General features: G+C 53.2%; 1 protein-coding gene across 17 annotated transcripts in view; it reads left to right on the top strand.

Moving 5' to 3' along the window:
- The window catches only part of LOC123589361 (monocyte to macrophage differentiation factor 2), a 128,839-nt gene that overhangs the window by 42,970 nt on the left and 72,295 nt on the right, over positions 1–13,574 (top strand). Inside the window, exons 7-8 of one of the 17 annotated variants that reach the window (XR_006708278.1) lie at positions 5,275–5,433; positions 8,409–12,182. The exons of 10 other annotated variants lie outside the window; for them this stretch is intronic. Coding sequence is in view for 4 of the 7 variants with exons in the window: in XM_045461364.1 (XP_045317320.1) it covers positions 2,509–2,712 (204 nt within the window). In the remaining 3 variants the exon portion in view is untranslated. Of the gene's footprint in view, positions 1–2,508; positions 6,898–8,408; positions 12,183–13,574 lie in introns of those variants that run through there. 6 more of the 17 variants (XM_045461359.1, XR_006708279.1, XM_045461366.1 and 3 more) reach the window with 6 other exon arrangements.

Below are 13,574 nucleotides of genomic sequence, written 5' to 3'. Positions count from 1 at the left end.
AGTTTTTGAATTAAAGACATTTAAATTTATGTTTAAAAAATGGGTGATGGGCATTGAGGAGGGCACGTGTCGGGATGAGCATTGGGTGTTTGTTGTACGTAAGCAATGAATCGTGAGAATCTATTCCTGAAGCCAAGAGCGTGCTGTATACACTGTATGTCAGCTAACTTGACAATGAATTATATTAAAAAAATAAAGAAAAATTTAAATTTACTTTTTAAAATTTTTAAAAATTTATGAAGTATATTAAACATTACATTTTTATAATTTCTATGAAGTGTTTTTTAATTTAAAGCTACTAAATTTCTTTCAAAATTTTAATGAATTTTATTAGATTGCATTGTATAATTTATATTCAATAAGTCTTTTCAAAATCAAAACGTTAAAAATTGTATTTGAATTTTCAAATTCTTACAAATTTTATGAAATATATTAAATATTACATGATATAATGTATATTAAATACATATTTTCAAATTTTTAAAGACTCATTTAAATTTATTGAAAATGTTTTAAATTTTATGAATGACGTGGGATAAATATTAAATTATACGGTATCCATCAACTTATGTATTACATATTTAAGTACATGTATACTTGCATACATTTAAGTACTTATATACTTGTATATGGTAAGCATATATTTAAACACATAGTCACTGCACAAAATGAGTCTGAAAGTATGTGAACGAGCCAAAGCCGCCTTCTGCCTTCTCCCAATATCCCGCCCCAGCTGCAACCCCCATTCTGGTTGTTGTGTGTCCTTTCTGTTTATTTACGTGCAAGTCCACGTGGCTTTTGCAGACACGCTGACTTGGCTTTCTTCTAAAAAGACGAGGTGACACGAAGTGTGCTGCTCTGCAGTGTGCTTTGCTCGCTTACCACGTGTCGTGGGCGTGTTTCCATGACCGCCATATAGAGTGACACCCGCCTCATGAGGACGTTGTGAAGGTGGCGTCAGATAACCCACCGAGGCCGTTCATGCAGTGCCCCGCGCGTGGCAAATACTGGGAGGCACCACGCTCTCGAGGACTGAGCACACACGCTGGGGGACGTGCATCCCCCGGGATGCTCCGCAGCGGCTGAAAAGAATGGAGATGGCTCCCGCTGTGGGAATGCAGACCGATCCCCAGCAGAGGAGTGAATCCAGCATGGAGTCACAGCATGGTGGGGATGGCGTGAGCCCGTTTATCTGGAATGATCGAGAAAGATCCGTTCCCGTGCATAGTACATACGTACGAAGTGCATGTTGCGTATTGCACGTGGAGAGAACGTTTCTGGAAGGATACCGTAAAGCACTGTTAACGGCCGTAGCCTGTAATGCGTGTAAAAGTGGACCGAGGGGCATGGGGTGGTGGCGTGGCAAGTTCTCACGCAGTCTCTGCTGTTCCTTTAACCACGAACGACTCCGTTGTTAATAGTGCTCATCTCTGAAGGCTGGGACTACTACTTTCTTTTTCAGTTTATTTATTTTGAGAGAGCGAGAGAGAGAGAGCACGCGCACTAGTGGGGGAGGGGCGGAGAGAGAGAGGGAGACAGAATCCCAAGCAGGCCCCGTGCTGTCCCTGCAGAGCCCGGCACGGGGCTCGATCCCATGGACCGTGAGATTATGACCCGAGCCGAAATCAAGAGTCAGACGCTTAACCCACTAAGCTGCCCAGGTGCCCTCACTACTTTTCTCTTCGTATTTTTGGTTTGGTTTCTCTAAAATGTTTCACCATGGACACGTATTACTTTAAAAAAAATTGTGATAAAATATACCTAAAATTCATGATTTTAGCCGTTTTAAGTATACAGTTCAGTGGCGTTAAGCACATTCACATTATTGTGGATCTGTCGCCACCGTCCATGTCCAGAACCTTCTCATCTTCCCTGACTGAACCTCTGTCCCCGTTAGACACTGACTCCCTGTTCCTCCTCCCCCAGCCCCTGGTCACCTCCATTCTACTTCTGGCCTCCATGCATTTGATGAGGTCCTGGGACCTGATATGCGTGGCATCCTACGGCGTTCGTCCTTCTGTGTCTGGCTTATGCCATCAGCATCACGTCCCCCAGGTTCATCCACGTGGTAGCAGCTGTCAGAGTTTCCTTCCTTGTTAGCTCGGAGTGAGATGGTCCATTGCGTCAACTGACAAGAACAGTGGTTCGTTTATCCATTCATCCGTGGATGGACGTGTGGTTGCTTCCACGCTTTGCCTGTTGTGAACCTGGCTGTACACGTAGCCGTTCAAGTCCTTGCCTTCACTTCTTTTGGGTGTATACCCAGATGTGTTAATTTTTAGAAAAGATAGACTGTAGAAAATTCTTTGGGATTTTGATACAACCGAGTGACATTTGAGAATTAATCTGGGGGGAATTGACAGCACATGTGGGGACACCCTTCCCGGGAATCTGGGGAGGCTCACCACGCGCGTCTCTTTTCGTTGGGTGGGAGGGGGGATGGTGGGGTGCTCCCGGCCCTGCTGCCTGCTCTTCTGACCTGCGCCCCACCCTTGTTCTTGCCGACAGCCCAACACCGAGGGCATTTGGGAGCTGATGACCGGAGGGGTCTTCTACTGCTTGGGCATGGTGTTCTTCAAGAGTGACGGGAGGATCCCCTTTGCCCACGCCATCTGGCATCTCTTTGTGGCATTTGGTGCTGGCACCCACTACTATGCCATCTGGAGGTACCTCTATCTGCCCAGCACCCTGCAGACCAAGGTGTCCAAATGAGGTGGCCCAGACTGCACGGGGCAGAGCATCATGGGAAGTGTTTCTGTGAACGTTGGTCCAGAGCACAGCGCCCAGGCCCGTCTGCGTGTCCACGGGCAGAGCTTTTGATGGGTCTGAGGCTACTTCTGGTTGGTAACAGCCAGAACGTCCTTCGGGTCCCAGGTGAGAAAGAACACATTTAGTCATATTTACAGAGGAGAAGTTAACCCTGTAATGTGTTTCTATTCTAGGCAAGCGTTTCCTAATACAGACAACATTAATGTCTTCAGAAAAGGGAGCAGACATTGTCCTGGCAAACGGGGGGGGACCCTGGGCCAATACGTGCTCCTTAAGGTCCTCAAAAATCTGTTAGGGAGTCAGTGGGTTGTTTGTACCCAGCCGGCCAGGGCCTCCTCTGCTACCAAAGTCCTGGCTGGGGAATCGCGCCCTGTTCAGGGAGTCACCCAGCTTTAGATCAGGGATGGTGAATACCTGTGACCACAGCAGACATTACCAATCAACTGCAGCACGGTGCGGCATCAGAATTCTCCTCCAGGCGGTGCTCAGGGCAGCTCAGCACTCATGATGGCGCCTCTTAGCCTTTCTTGCCTGGCGTGCTCTGCCCTGGGGTCGTGGCCAGACCAGTTAAATGTCTGTCTCCAGGCGGGGGAGCGTGCTTGCCTCCTGCACTCCTTCTCCCTTGTCCCTTTCGGGGAAGCCCCTGGAGTGGGCGGTCTGGGGGCAGTAAGGGGAAACTAAGGCAGGCAACCTGAGCATACCTGACCTTGTGCTCCACTGTAGCTGGTTCTCGGTGCAGAGAACCTCAGGGCAGACGTTCTCTTCTTATGCTGACAAACCCAGAGAAGTTATCAGCCATTCGTTGGCTGGTTGGGGGGGGGGGGGGGGGGGGGGGGGGGGGGCGGGCCTGGAACTTGCTGGCCTGCTCCACGTTTAGGGCTCGTGATGCCAACATTCGGTGATTCTTGCTTGTTGCCAATCAGTGGCCCTGAGAGGGTCCCCCCATGAGCCCCAGAGGGAAGGTTCCATAGGGATCTGGGCAGAGTGTCTCCAGTGTTGGGATACTCCCACCTCTGAAGCCCCCAGCAGTCCAATGTCAAGGCCTCCAGGGACCTGTCCTCACAGCGTCCTCCAGGGGCTGGGCTGGCCGCTCTGACCTGGCGCATGGACATTTGCTCGGGAGGGGATCCAGGCCCAGCCCCCGATCTGAATGGGAATCTCAGAATGTCTGGATCAAACCTCTGTCTCAAGGTAGACAGGCCTCAGTCTGCGACTCCCAACCAGAGTTGGGTGGGCAAAAAGACAGGATGCCTTATGCTTCGTTCTAGTACATTCCAGGATACTTCAGGGTCCCAGCATCTGGAATCCCCATGTACCGAAGCCAGTTTTAAATCATCCAACACATTCCTGAGATAGGTGGGTTCTGAGCCAGCAGATGCTTTGGGAATTTTTTTGCTCTCGGGCCTGTGCGTGGGTGTGTGCGGGTGTGCACACACGCGTGCATGTCTGTGTATCTCCACTGGCACTCCCAGCCTCTGGAAGCTGCCTTCATTTGGTCTGCTCGCCATCAGTTGGGGTCAGGGTTGGAGGGTGGGGATGAGGAGAGGAAGCTTTGTGGGGGCGGGGCCCTGGGGAGGCGCTCCTCCCTGAATGGGGGCAGGGACGCAGTGCTGTGATCTCTGCCTGGGCCTGAGGCAGGGGGAGGGGCTCGCGTTAGCTCTGGGAAGCCTATCAGGAAACCTCCCAAAGCAAGGCCCCAGCCCCGTGCCAAGCTGATGTGAAAGTCCTGTCACAGCCAAAGCCCCGTTACGGGACCGGGCCTGGGTGCCTGGGACCTGGGACTTCAGTGGCTCTGCAGCTGAGCTCTTTATGTGATACCTTCATTTCCTGCTCCCTCCTCCTGCCGTTTTGGTCTTGCATCATTTTCCCCACCCCCGAGGCAGCCTGCCCCTTCGTGCCCCACACCTTTTGAGGCACTGGTTCACCCCTCCATCCACCCGTCTCATCCCCACTCCTCCTTCAAAGCCCTGCTCAGGCGTCAGTATCGAGGGACTTCCAGCCTTCCTCTGACTTGGGGGGCTCCCGCCTGCTTCCCAACACCCCCTGTGCTCACCTGCACCACAGCTTTGATCTCTGTCCTTTGTCACCCTGGTCCTTGCACCTGCTCCCCGACCCAGGAGCTCTTTGAGAGAGGCACTGTGTCCTGCTGGGTCTGACATCAAATGTGGCATCTTCTGTTAGTAAGGGCTTGGGTCAGTTCCTTAACCTCTTTGTGCCTCAGTGTCCTCAGCTACAAAATGGGTATAGTAAGGCGGCACTTTGCAGCGTTGCTTGAAGGTTCAGTAGGATAACGAATTAAACTCCCAGCCTCGTATCCTCATAGCTCTCTTAGTGGTCCACGTGGGAACCAACCTCTGATAATGAAGGTGACACCCTTCTAGGCGTGTCAGCGGTACTAGCCAGAGGAATGAATCACTAATGGTGGAATTTCAGACTGTGGACAGGCTGGTGAGGACACCGCTCTGTAGGGCCTTGACCACATTCCTTCCCCTTATTCCACTTCAGGGTGTTTCCTGTGAACCCTTTCTCTCCCTCAGCATCGTTGTGAAAGTGAGTTTCCCAGCATTCCATTTCATCTAAACCCAGACCCTGGACCTCTTCCAAAATGTGTCACAAACAGTGCAGGAAAGGACAAGATGTTGCTCAGGCCATCCCCTCCTGTGGGTAAGCATTCTAGTCTGTGCATTGGACATGCAGGGGTGGAGAGGGAGGGACACTGGGAATTCAGAAGCCAGCCCCCTCTTCCTGGCCACCTTTGAGGCTGTCGTATGCCAGGACGACCCAGCAAAGTGACCATCATGCCCCAAGGAGCCAGGGAGGCGGTTTGCAGACCTCTTTGACGTTCTGGGTGCTTTAGCAGCTGTTCTTGAGTTAGGCGGACACTGCTGGGGTGGGTGAGGGGTGGGAGCTGGTGAGCAGGGAGGGATGAAGGCCGGTTGGGGAGGCTCCCGCCGCTTGGCCGGGCTGGGGGACAGGCCTGGAGGTGACAGCCTGCTGACTGAGTCCACTGGCGGTCTTCTGGGCAAGCCAGAGCAGGTGCGCTTGCTGGTGAGGCCTGCCTGCCAGCCGGTGGGACCCCCCCTGATGGGTCCTGGGCAGAACTTGCCGAGGGTAGTCCCCGGGGCCAGTGGTCTCTCGGGCCAGGGGTCTTTAAGCCAACGCCACACACCAGACCTGCCTTTCTTGACTAGAAATTGCACGTGTGGTGGGAACAGGACGGAGCGTCCCTTCTCCCCGTCAGCATCAGGCTCAGGCTGGGAGCACCCTAGGAGGGCACTGGTCACCGGTGGGTGCGGGATGGGAGTCCCAAGTGGGTCTAGACTGATGGTGGGAGTGGGGGCCCAGCACAGTGGGGTGATGTAGAGGGCTTCCCCAGAACGTGGCATTCCTGGGTTTTCTGGGGTTTTCCTTACACCAAGCTCTCTTTTCCATTTCGTCTGCAAAAGCTGAAGCGCTGGGAATGTTTTCCCAGCTCAGGCCTCCTTTGGGAAGCAGGGGCGGGGACAGCTCAGGGGCTAAGAGGGGCAGGGAGAGCTCAGAGGTCTGAGAAGTGAGTCTAGTGACTTAGAAAGCCACCGCCTACCGTGCAACCCGATGCCGCAGGGTGGGCTCTGGGGACCTCATCGTGGGGTCCTGAAAGGATAGGTCCGGCAGCCGTTTCCACGTGACTATGCGACAGCTACACTCACAGGCGTGGTGCACAGCGGGTCTGAGGGGAAGGAGCAGGAAGCTGGGAGGCAGAGGCTTCCCCAGATGGCACCCCTCTTGGGGGCCGGCCTTTATGCTAGTGGCTTCAAAGACGCTCTGTCCATTGACTGACACAGTCCCCTCTGTGGGATGATCTTACAGAGCAGGAAGCCAAAGCACAGAGAGGTTTGGCGGCTTCCCCAAGGGCACCCAGCATCTCACCAGCAGAGCAAAGCTTTGAAGTCAGGACTGTCTAACCTCCAAACGTCAGGGCCCTTGGCCAGATCTCCTATTTCCAAGGAAATGCACTACCCCCAAGTCTGGGCTGAGCATTTAAAAAAAAAATTTTTTTTTGATGTTTACTTAGTTTTGAGAGAGAGAGAGAGAGAGAGAGAGAGAGACAGTGCAAGTGGGGGAGAGGCAGAGAGAAAGGAAGACAGAATCTGAAGCAGGCTCCAGGCTCTGAGCTGTCAGCACAGAGCCCGATGTGGGGCTCGAACTCAGAAACCGTGAGATCATGACCTGAGCCGAAGTCGGACGCTCAACTGACTGAGCCACGCAGGCGCCCCGGGGCTGAGCATTTTTAATGATTGAGAAAGCAAAACAAAGCACTAGTGTGTGTAGCATTTGCTGATTTCCCTGGTGTAAATGCTCCCATGGCCAATTTCCAGCTACCACAGTGACACCACCGAAGATGCCTGGGGAGGGGAGAGCGTCTTTGACCCTCACAAGCCCGCACGGGCCTGCCCAGCACGCCGCTGCCCCACCGCTTCCTGACTGTGCCCCCTCACGCACGGAGCCGGGCCGGCCCGGGATGCCAAGTTGTGAGAACAAACCAGCTCTGCAGGGTCCCTGTGCGGGGTCAGGCGTGGCATTGAGATGCTCGGAAACTCCCCCTCGGGAGTCTGGAACCGGGAGCCGGTGGGACCTGGTCCAGGTCCGGCCCTACGCTGGCTGGCACCCAAGACTTTCAGCCACGTCCGGCATCTCACGTGCGGGATGGAGATTGCGGTCAGCACATGGAACCGCTTGCTCTTGTGAACCGGGGGGCAAAGGCCATGCCTCTGCTGGAGGAAGTCAGAGCAGCGTTCATGACCCCAGGGCTTGGCCAGGGAACCTCCACAGGGCTTGGCTGAACCACAGATCCAGCCCCCCCCCCCCCCCCCGCCCCACCACCACCCCGGGGACTGCTGAGCCAGTAGGTCAGGATGGCACTCTGGAGTCTGCACTCTTCCGGGTGGTCTGGACACTGTTTCTGGAAGCCCTGCTCTGGAGCCCATCCCCTTTGAGGCCGTGCCCTGCACGTTAGTGATGGGGTCATAGAGTCAGTCTTCAGAGGACAGACACGTGTCCAGGGTGGGGGGCACCGAACCACTGCTCTTGCTTTGGGTTCTTTTTCACTTAGTTTCCCAGATTCGCGGCGTTCATGCCCCTCAGCAGCCTGTGTTTATGCACAGGCCATTCCTGAAATTGGGCTCTGTCACTGACGTTTCATACGCTTTGTCCCAAGCCCTGTGATTTATGGCGTTTTTACAAGCACTCTAAGAGGTGGGTATGAGCCCATTTTACTGACTTGGAGACTAAGGCTCAGAGAGGTTAAGTAACTTGTCCAAGGGCACACAGCCAGTATGTGGCAGCCATGGGCTCTCCCCCACTCCACTGTCTGCTCCCTAAAACACTGGCAACCCCATTTTTGGGTTCCCAGCCCGTGGATAGGAGCACTTGAAATGGTGGTAGGCTCTGTGTTTCTGTTTCAGTGGGTTCACGTGCTCTGAACGGTTATTGCAAAGGTGTGAGGCTTCATTCAGTAGCCCCGTATTCAGGCCAGTGTGGGAGACACGGGCAGAAACTCCCACCCAGTCTTTCAAAGGACGCTCATTTGGGGGAGCGTGTAGCCATCTGGCTCCTAGTGGCCGGGTGGCTGGGAGGGGCCGCGCTGTGTCTCTCCCTAGACTTACTCTGAGGACATTCTGGCCGGATGCCGGCGCTCACCGCAGCAGCCGGATTCCCTGCGAGGGCTCCGAGCCCCAGGTCCCGACGGGACACCTGGCCATGCACAGGTGGCTGGCAGGAAATGTGTGGATCCCAGACCCATCGGCCTTTCTGGTTGCCTTACTTGAGGTGAGATGAGCAAGTCTGGGAGCCTGAGCAACGCTGACCTTGAACATGAGCCAGAAGGGGTGGCACAGCTCGGTTTTGTCCCCGGAGAGTGAGGATGAGAGCGGGGCAGTGATACGCCCGGGGCGCAGAGCCAGGTCGGGCTGGGGCCAGTGCCTTTCCGTCCCATACTTTTCTTTTCTTCCCTGGGTCCCGCAGCCCATGCTCTGGGTAGAAGGCTGTGGTGAATCCTGAGCCGTCCGGTGACTGGATGTGCAGCCCTCGGCTGCCTCTCTCACAGCCTGGTGGCTCAGGCGGCGTGGCTCCCCCTGGTCTGGCAGGGAGAAAACACCAGCCCTCCCCCGTGGCCTTGCTTTCCGTGCGTGGATGTGAAGCTTCCCGCTTGCTGTGTGACTTTCGGCAGATTACTTGCCCTCTCTGGGCTTTCGTCTGGTCTGCTGTTAAAAAGAGCTGGTTGGTCTTACTCAGCTGATTGTAAGCTGCTGCCGGTCCGTTTCCAAACTGTGCACGTCAGGGATGAGCACAGAGCCCAAACTGGCGGGCTGGCGGTCTGCATGGCAGAGCCTTCCCCAGATTGACGAGAGGTCCCCGGGGGGAGCAGAGGGCTGTGGACCCAGCTCCTCCCGGGAGTAAAACTGAGACCCTCCTCTGTGCCCAGACGCCTCTGATAGACACCGCGTAGGGAAAATAAAGGGAACCCCAGGGGACGGAGAAACACCATACATCACGTCGAGAAGCTCTGTGCAGTCTGGTGTCGACACGGGTGGCTATTTACGCGTAAGTCCACTAAAATTAAATAAAAACAGAAATTCAGTGCCGCCGGGGTACTAGCCACATTTGAAGTGCTTACTGAGTAGCCACGTCTGGCTAGTTGCTCCCAGCGCAGGTAAAGACAATCTTCATCATCCCAGAAGGTCCCGTTGGACAACACTAGTACATCAGTGGTTCTCCAACTTTTTGGAACCCCTTTGTGCCCTTAAAAATCGTTGAGGACACCAAAGAACCTGTGTTTATGGGCTATCTCTAATACTGACATTCATCACCCTAGAAGTTAAAAGGGACAATATTTGAAAATGCCTATTCGCGTAAAGATAACCTCACTTCACATTAACCTAAGTAACATATTTTTCTACTCAAAGTAACTATTATTTCCAAACAAAAGAGATTCGGGCCGAGGCGTGGCATTGTCTCACGTTCTTGCAAATTTCTTGAAATGTCTGGCTTAACAGAAGACAACTGAATTCTCGTGCTTGCTTTGACACGATCTGTGACCATCGCCTGTGATGTAGCTTCGGGAAACCTTTGCATGAAGGCCGCGGAGGGACAGATAAATAATGTAGCGGTAGTATGAAAACAGCTTGACCTCGGGCCTTGGGAGACTTTCCCCTTTGTGGTACAGTCGGTAACAAATGTTGCACACACCGACACTCTCCCAGAGCTGGAGCTGGAGAGGTGGGCGGGACTGGGAGGCAGAGGGGTTGTGAGCAACCGTCAGGGACACCCGGTTGAGGGCAGGCCCTACATCTTTACCGATCAGGCCCAGTGCCCAGCACAGCACATGGCACTTAGCAGGTGCTCGGTGCACATTTGTGGGGTGAGCGGGGTGAGCTCATTCTGTATCTCCTCCTTCTCTTCCGAGGTTGGGAAGGTGAGGCTGGGGAGCCTCCTGTAGGCATCGGCCCTTCACATCCAGGCTGCAGACCTGAGCTTGATATTTTTGGAGAGCTGGTTTAGCAGCTTCCACTGCCTGCGGCAGGGTTCACCTTTCTCGCTTCCATCCCCCTCTTTATCAGCGTAACAGGCCATATACACCCAGCTCTAGACACGTACACATTTTGTTCTTGTATCTTTCTTGTATGTTTCTCCCGGCAGCACCTGGCAGGAGGGAATTGCTGTTTCCTTATTACATGGGGAGCCTGAGGCTGTTGGGAGAGGCCGCCTGACTTGCCCAAGGTCATCCGGTGGTGCAGGGCAGGGCTGGAACCCAAGTCATGGCCCTGGGGTGTCGCACCCTCCTCCTTCCACTGGCTTGCTCCCTGTGAGCTGAGCTCTGGGGCAGCGGATGAAGGCCTCTCCTTGAGGTCCTCGTGGGGCCTCGTTCTCCTGTCTTTAGCAATGCCATCCCTTGGCTGCTCAGTTCCTGAGCTGAGTCCGTTTTACCTGAGCCCCGAGAGGCTTGAGGATGCTCCTGCATTGGGAACTGGCAAGGGCTGGGACTCTCTGCAGGGGGCACGGACACTGGAGCCCAAAGCCTCTCACAGGGCCTGGCAGCCAGTGAGCCCCCTGAGTTGTGGGACTGCTGTTCGTTACCTGGGCGCGGTGGGCGGCGGGCGGCGGGCGCAGCCCTGATTGGTTATCCCGGGTCTGCGTGGAGCCCCTGTGCCCATCCAACCTGCTGTCTCCTGACAGCCTTCTCTGTGCAAGCTGGCCTTGTGATGGGCTCTCAGGACCGGCCTGCGCCCTCGTAGTGGTGTTAGGAGGGGAGATGCATCACTCTGGCTGCGGCCCGTATCAGGAGGGTCACCTGTGCGTCATGGGATCTGCCTGGCGTGGGTCAGCGGTCCTCCTCCGTTTATTCCCAGATACCCGTCTCCCAAACCTTTGTGATTACTACCCATCAGGAGAAATGCATTCCAGTTCACACATCCGTCGCCGACGCAGCCCCAGCTTGTGTGATGCGCTACCTGCCCTGTCGGTCCTACCCCTTGTCATTGATTCAGGTTGCTGGTTGTAACCCACCAAGTGACTTTTATGCCGCAAGAGTGGGTCTGAACCGTCAGCTCTGGGAATCGTTCTGGGTGGTACTGTCCTGCAAAGCCGTGGGCATTGGTACTGGGTGCTTAGTGCCTGTTCTGCCGTGATTGGTGGGGATCGGCGCGGTGCCATACCTCGGGAACGTGCGTGCCCAAGGCCAGATGGGGACAGTTAAAGAGGAAGAAGTTAGGAGCCTCAGAGGATCTGGCAGCTCAGAACCCTGACCCCACTGAGAGGAATGCAAGACCAGATTTGTGGGTCTCTTATCCTGGTGACGATGGCCCCACGTTCTGGGGGGCCCTGGGGCTGGATGGGTCATAGAAATCTCCGGCGGGCTGAATGAGTGTCCGCCTTGATTCAGGCAGGGCTGGGAAGGGAGACAGTGAATCTGTTTGAAACGTGAGGGGACCCAATTTTGCAAGGGCTGTTTTGCCTCCATAAGTAATTTCAAATTTCGGGCCCTGACCCCGCTGAACGAATCGCCCGCCAGTCCTGTTTACATTGCCGGGTTTCACTACGAATCTGTCCGCTTCTGTGCAGGAATGGTTCCTGTTGCTTGTTAAGGCCTTTCTTGGGGGGGCGGGGAGGGGGAAGCGGGAGCTCTGACTGTCTTTTACACTCGTCTTTCTAGACCTAGAGTGTCTACGGCGTCGGGGACTGGCATCTGTGGCATGACTTTTTTTAAATGTCCTGCTGGTATTGGACCCTCTCTGTGTTTGTGAAATTGCTATTTTGTATTAACACAACGTTTGATAAACATTTGTAGGAAGAGGAATAATCCTGTCTGTGAATGTTCTTGTTCCCAGTGGAGTAGAAAGAATTAAAAAAAAAAAATAAAAATTCAAGATGCCTCACTCTGGCCCAGTTGTCTTTTTACAAATAACATCTGTCCATTCTTTTTATAAAAGCAGTCTCTGTTCACTATAGAAAACTTGGAATATTTAGAAAAGCACGAAGTAAACTAAAAAGCTTGCATTAGCTGTCCGTTGCTGTAAAAACAAATTATCCTAAAATATAGTGGCTTAAAACATCAATAATCATCAACATCTCTCATGGCTACCCCTGGAAAAGACAGTCTTTTTCCATGGTCGGTAAGGTTCCAGCTGTGAAAACATCAAAAGCAAAGACATCTTTTGTTTTCTTTTTCATTATTTTTAATGTTTATTTTTTATTTTTCTTTTTAATTTTTTAAAAATGTTTACTTATTTTTGAGAGAGAGAGACAGAGAGACAGAGTGCAAGCAGGGGAGGGGCAGAGAGAGAGGGAGACACAGAATTCAAAGGCTCCAGGCTCTGAGCTGTCAGCACAGATCCCGATGTAGGGCTGGAACCCATGAACACTGAGATCATGACCTGAGCTGAAGTCGGATGCTTAACTGACTGAGCCGCCCAAGTGCCCCCAAAGACATCTTTATTTTTCTTTTTTTTCTTTTTGCTTTTTTCCCCCTCCCCTCCCCTTCCCTTTCTTTTGTTAGAGAGCACGAGTAGGGAAGGTACAGAGGGAGAGAGAGAATCTTAAGCAGGCTGCATACCCAGCACTGAGTTCAAGGCAGGGCTTGATCTCACAACCAGGAGATCATGACCTGAGACAAAATCAAGAGTCACATGCTTAACCAGCTGAGCCACCCAGGTGCCCCAAGCAAAGATATTTTAATCCATACCCACAAGTGACTTCCCTGTTGGTCTGGGTTTCCCTCTACCATGTGGCAGCTGGGTCCCAAGAGAAAGAAAGAGCCAGGCAGGAGACATAATGTTGTTCACGACCTAGCCTTGGAAGTCGTGTAACTTCACTTCTGCCTGCGGTGTTCTACTGTTGGACACTTCTTTTTTTTTTTTTTCAACGTTTATTTATTTTTTTTTGGGACAGAGAGAGACAGAACATGAATGGGGGAGGGGCAGAGAGAGAGGGAGACACAGAATCGGAAACAGGCTCCAGGCTCTGAGCCATCAGCCCAGAGCCCGACGCGGGGCTCGAACTCACGGACCGCGAGATCGTGACCTGGCTGAAGTCGGATGCTTAACCGACTGCGCCACCCAGGTGCCCCTACTGTTGGACACTTCTAAAAAGTCCTCACGGTGGGGGGGGGGGGGAAACAAAAGCCCTCCCAAGATCAAGGGGAGTGTGTTTTCTCGAGACCACATGTGGTCATGTTTGTGATTTTATGTTGTGATCATATCACATGGTGATATTTTTGGCTGATGAAATTGATTCTAACTCCTACTTGGGATTGAAAAACAACTTTTCAA

This window comes from Leopardus geoffroyi, chromosome E3 (genome assembly GCF_018350155.1).
Source record: "Leopardus geoffroyi isolate Oge1 chromosome E3, O.geoffroyi_Oge1_pat1.0, whole genome shotgun sequence".
NCBI classification, from domain to species: Eukaryota; Metazoa; Chordata; class Mammalia; order Carnivora; family Felidae; genus Leopardus; species Leopardus geoffroyi.
The sequence above is the reverse complement of the archived record's forward strand: the minus strand, read 5'-3'. Positions and strand labels throughout refer to the sequence as shown.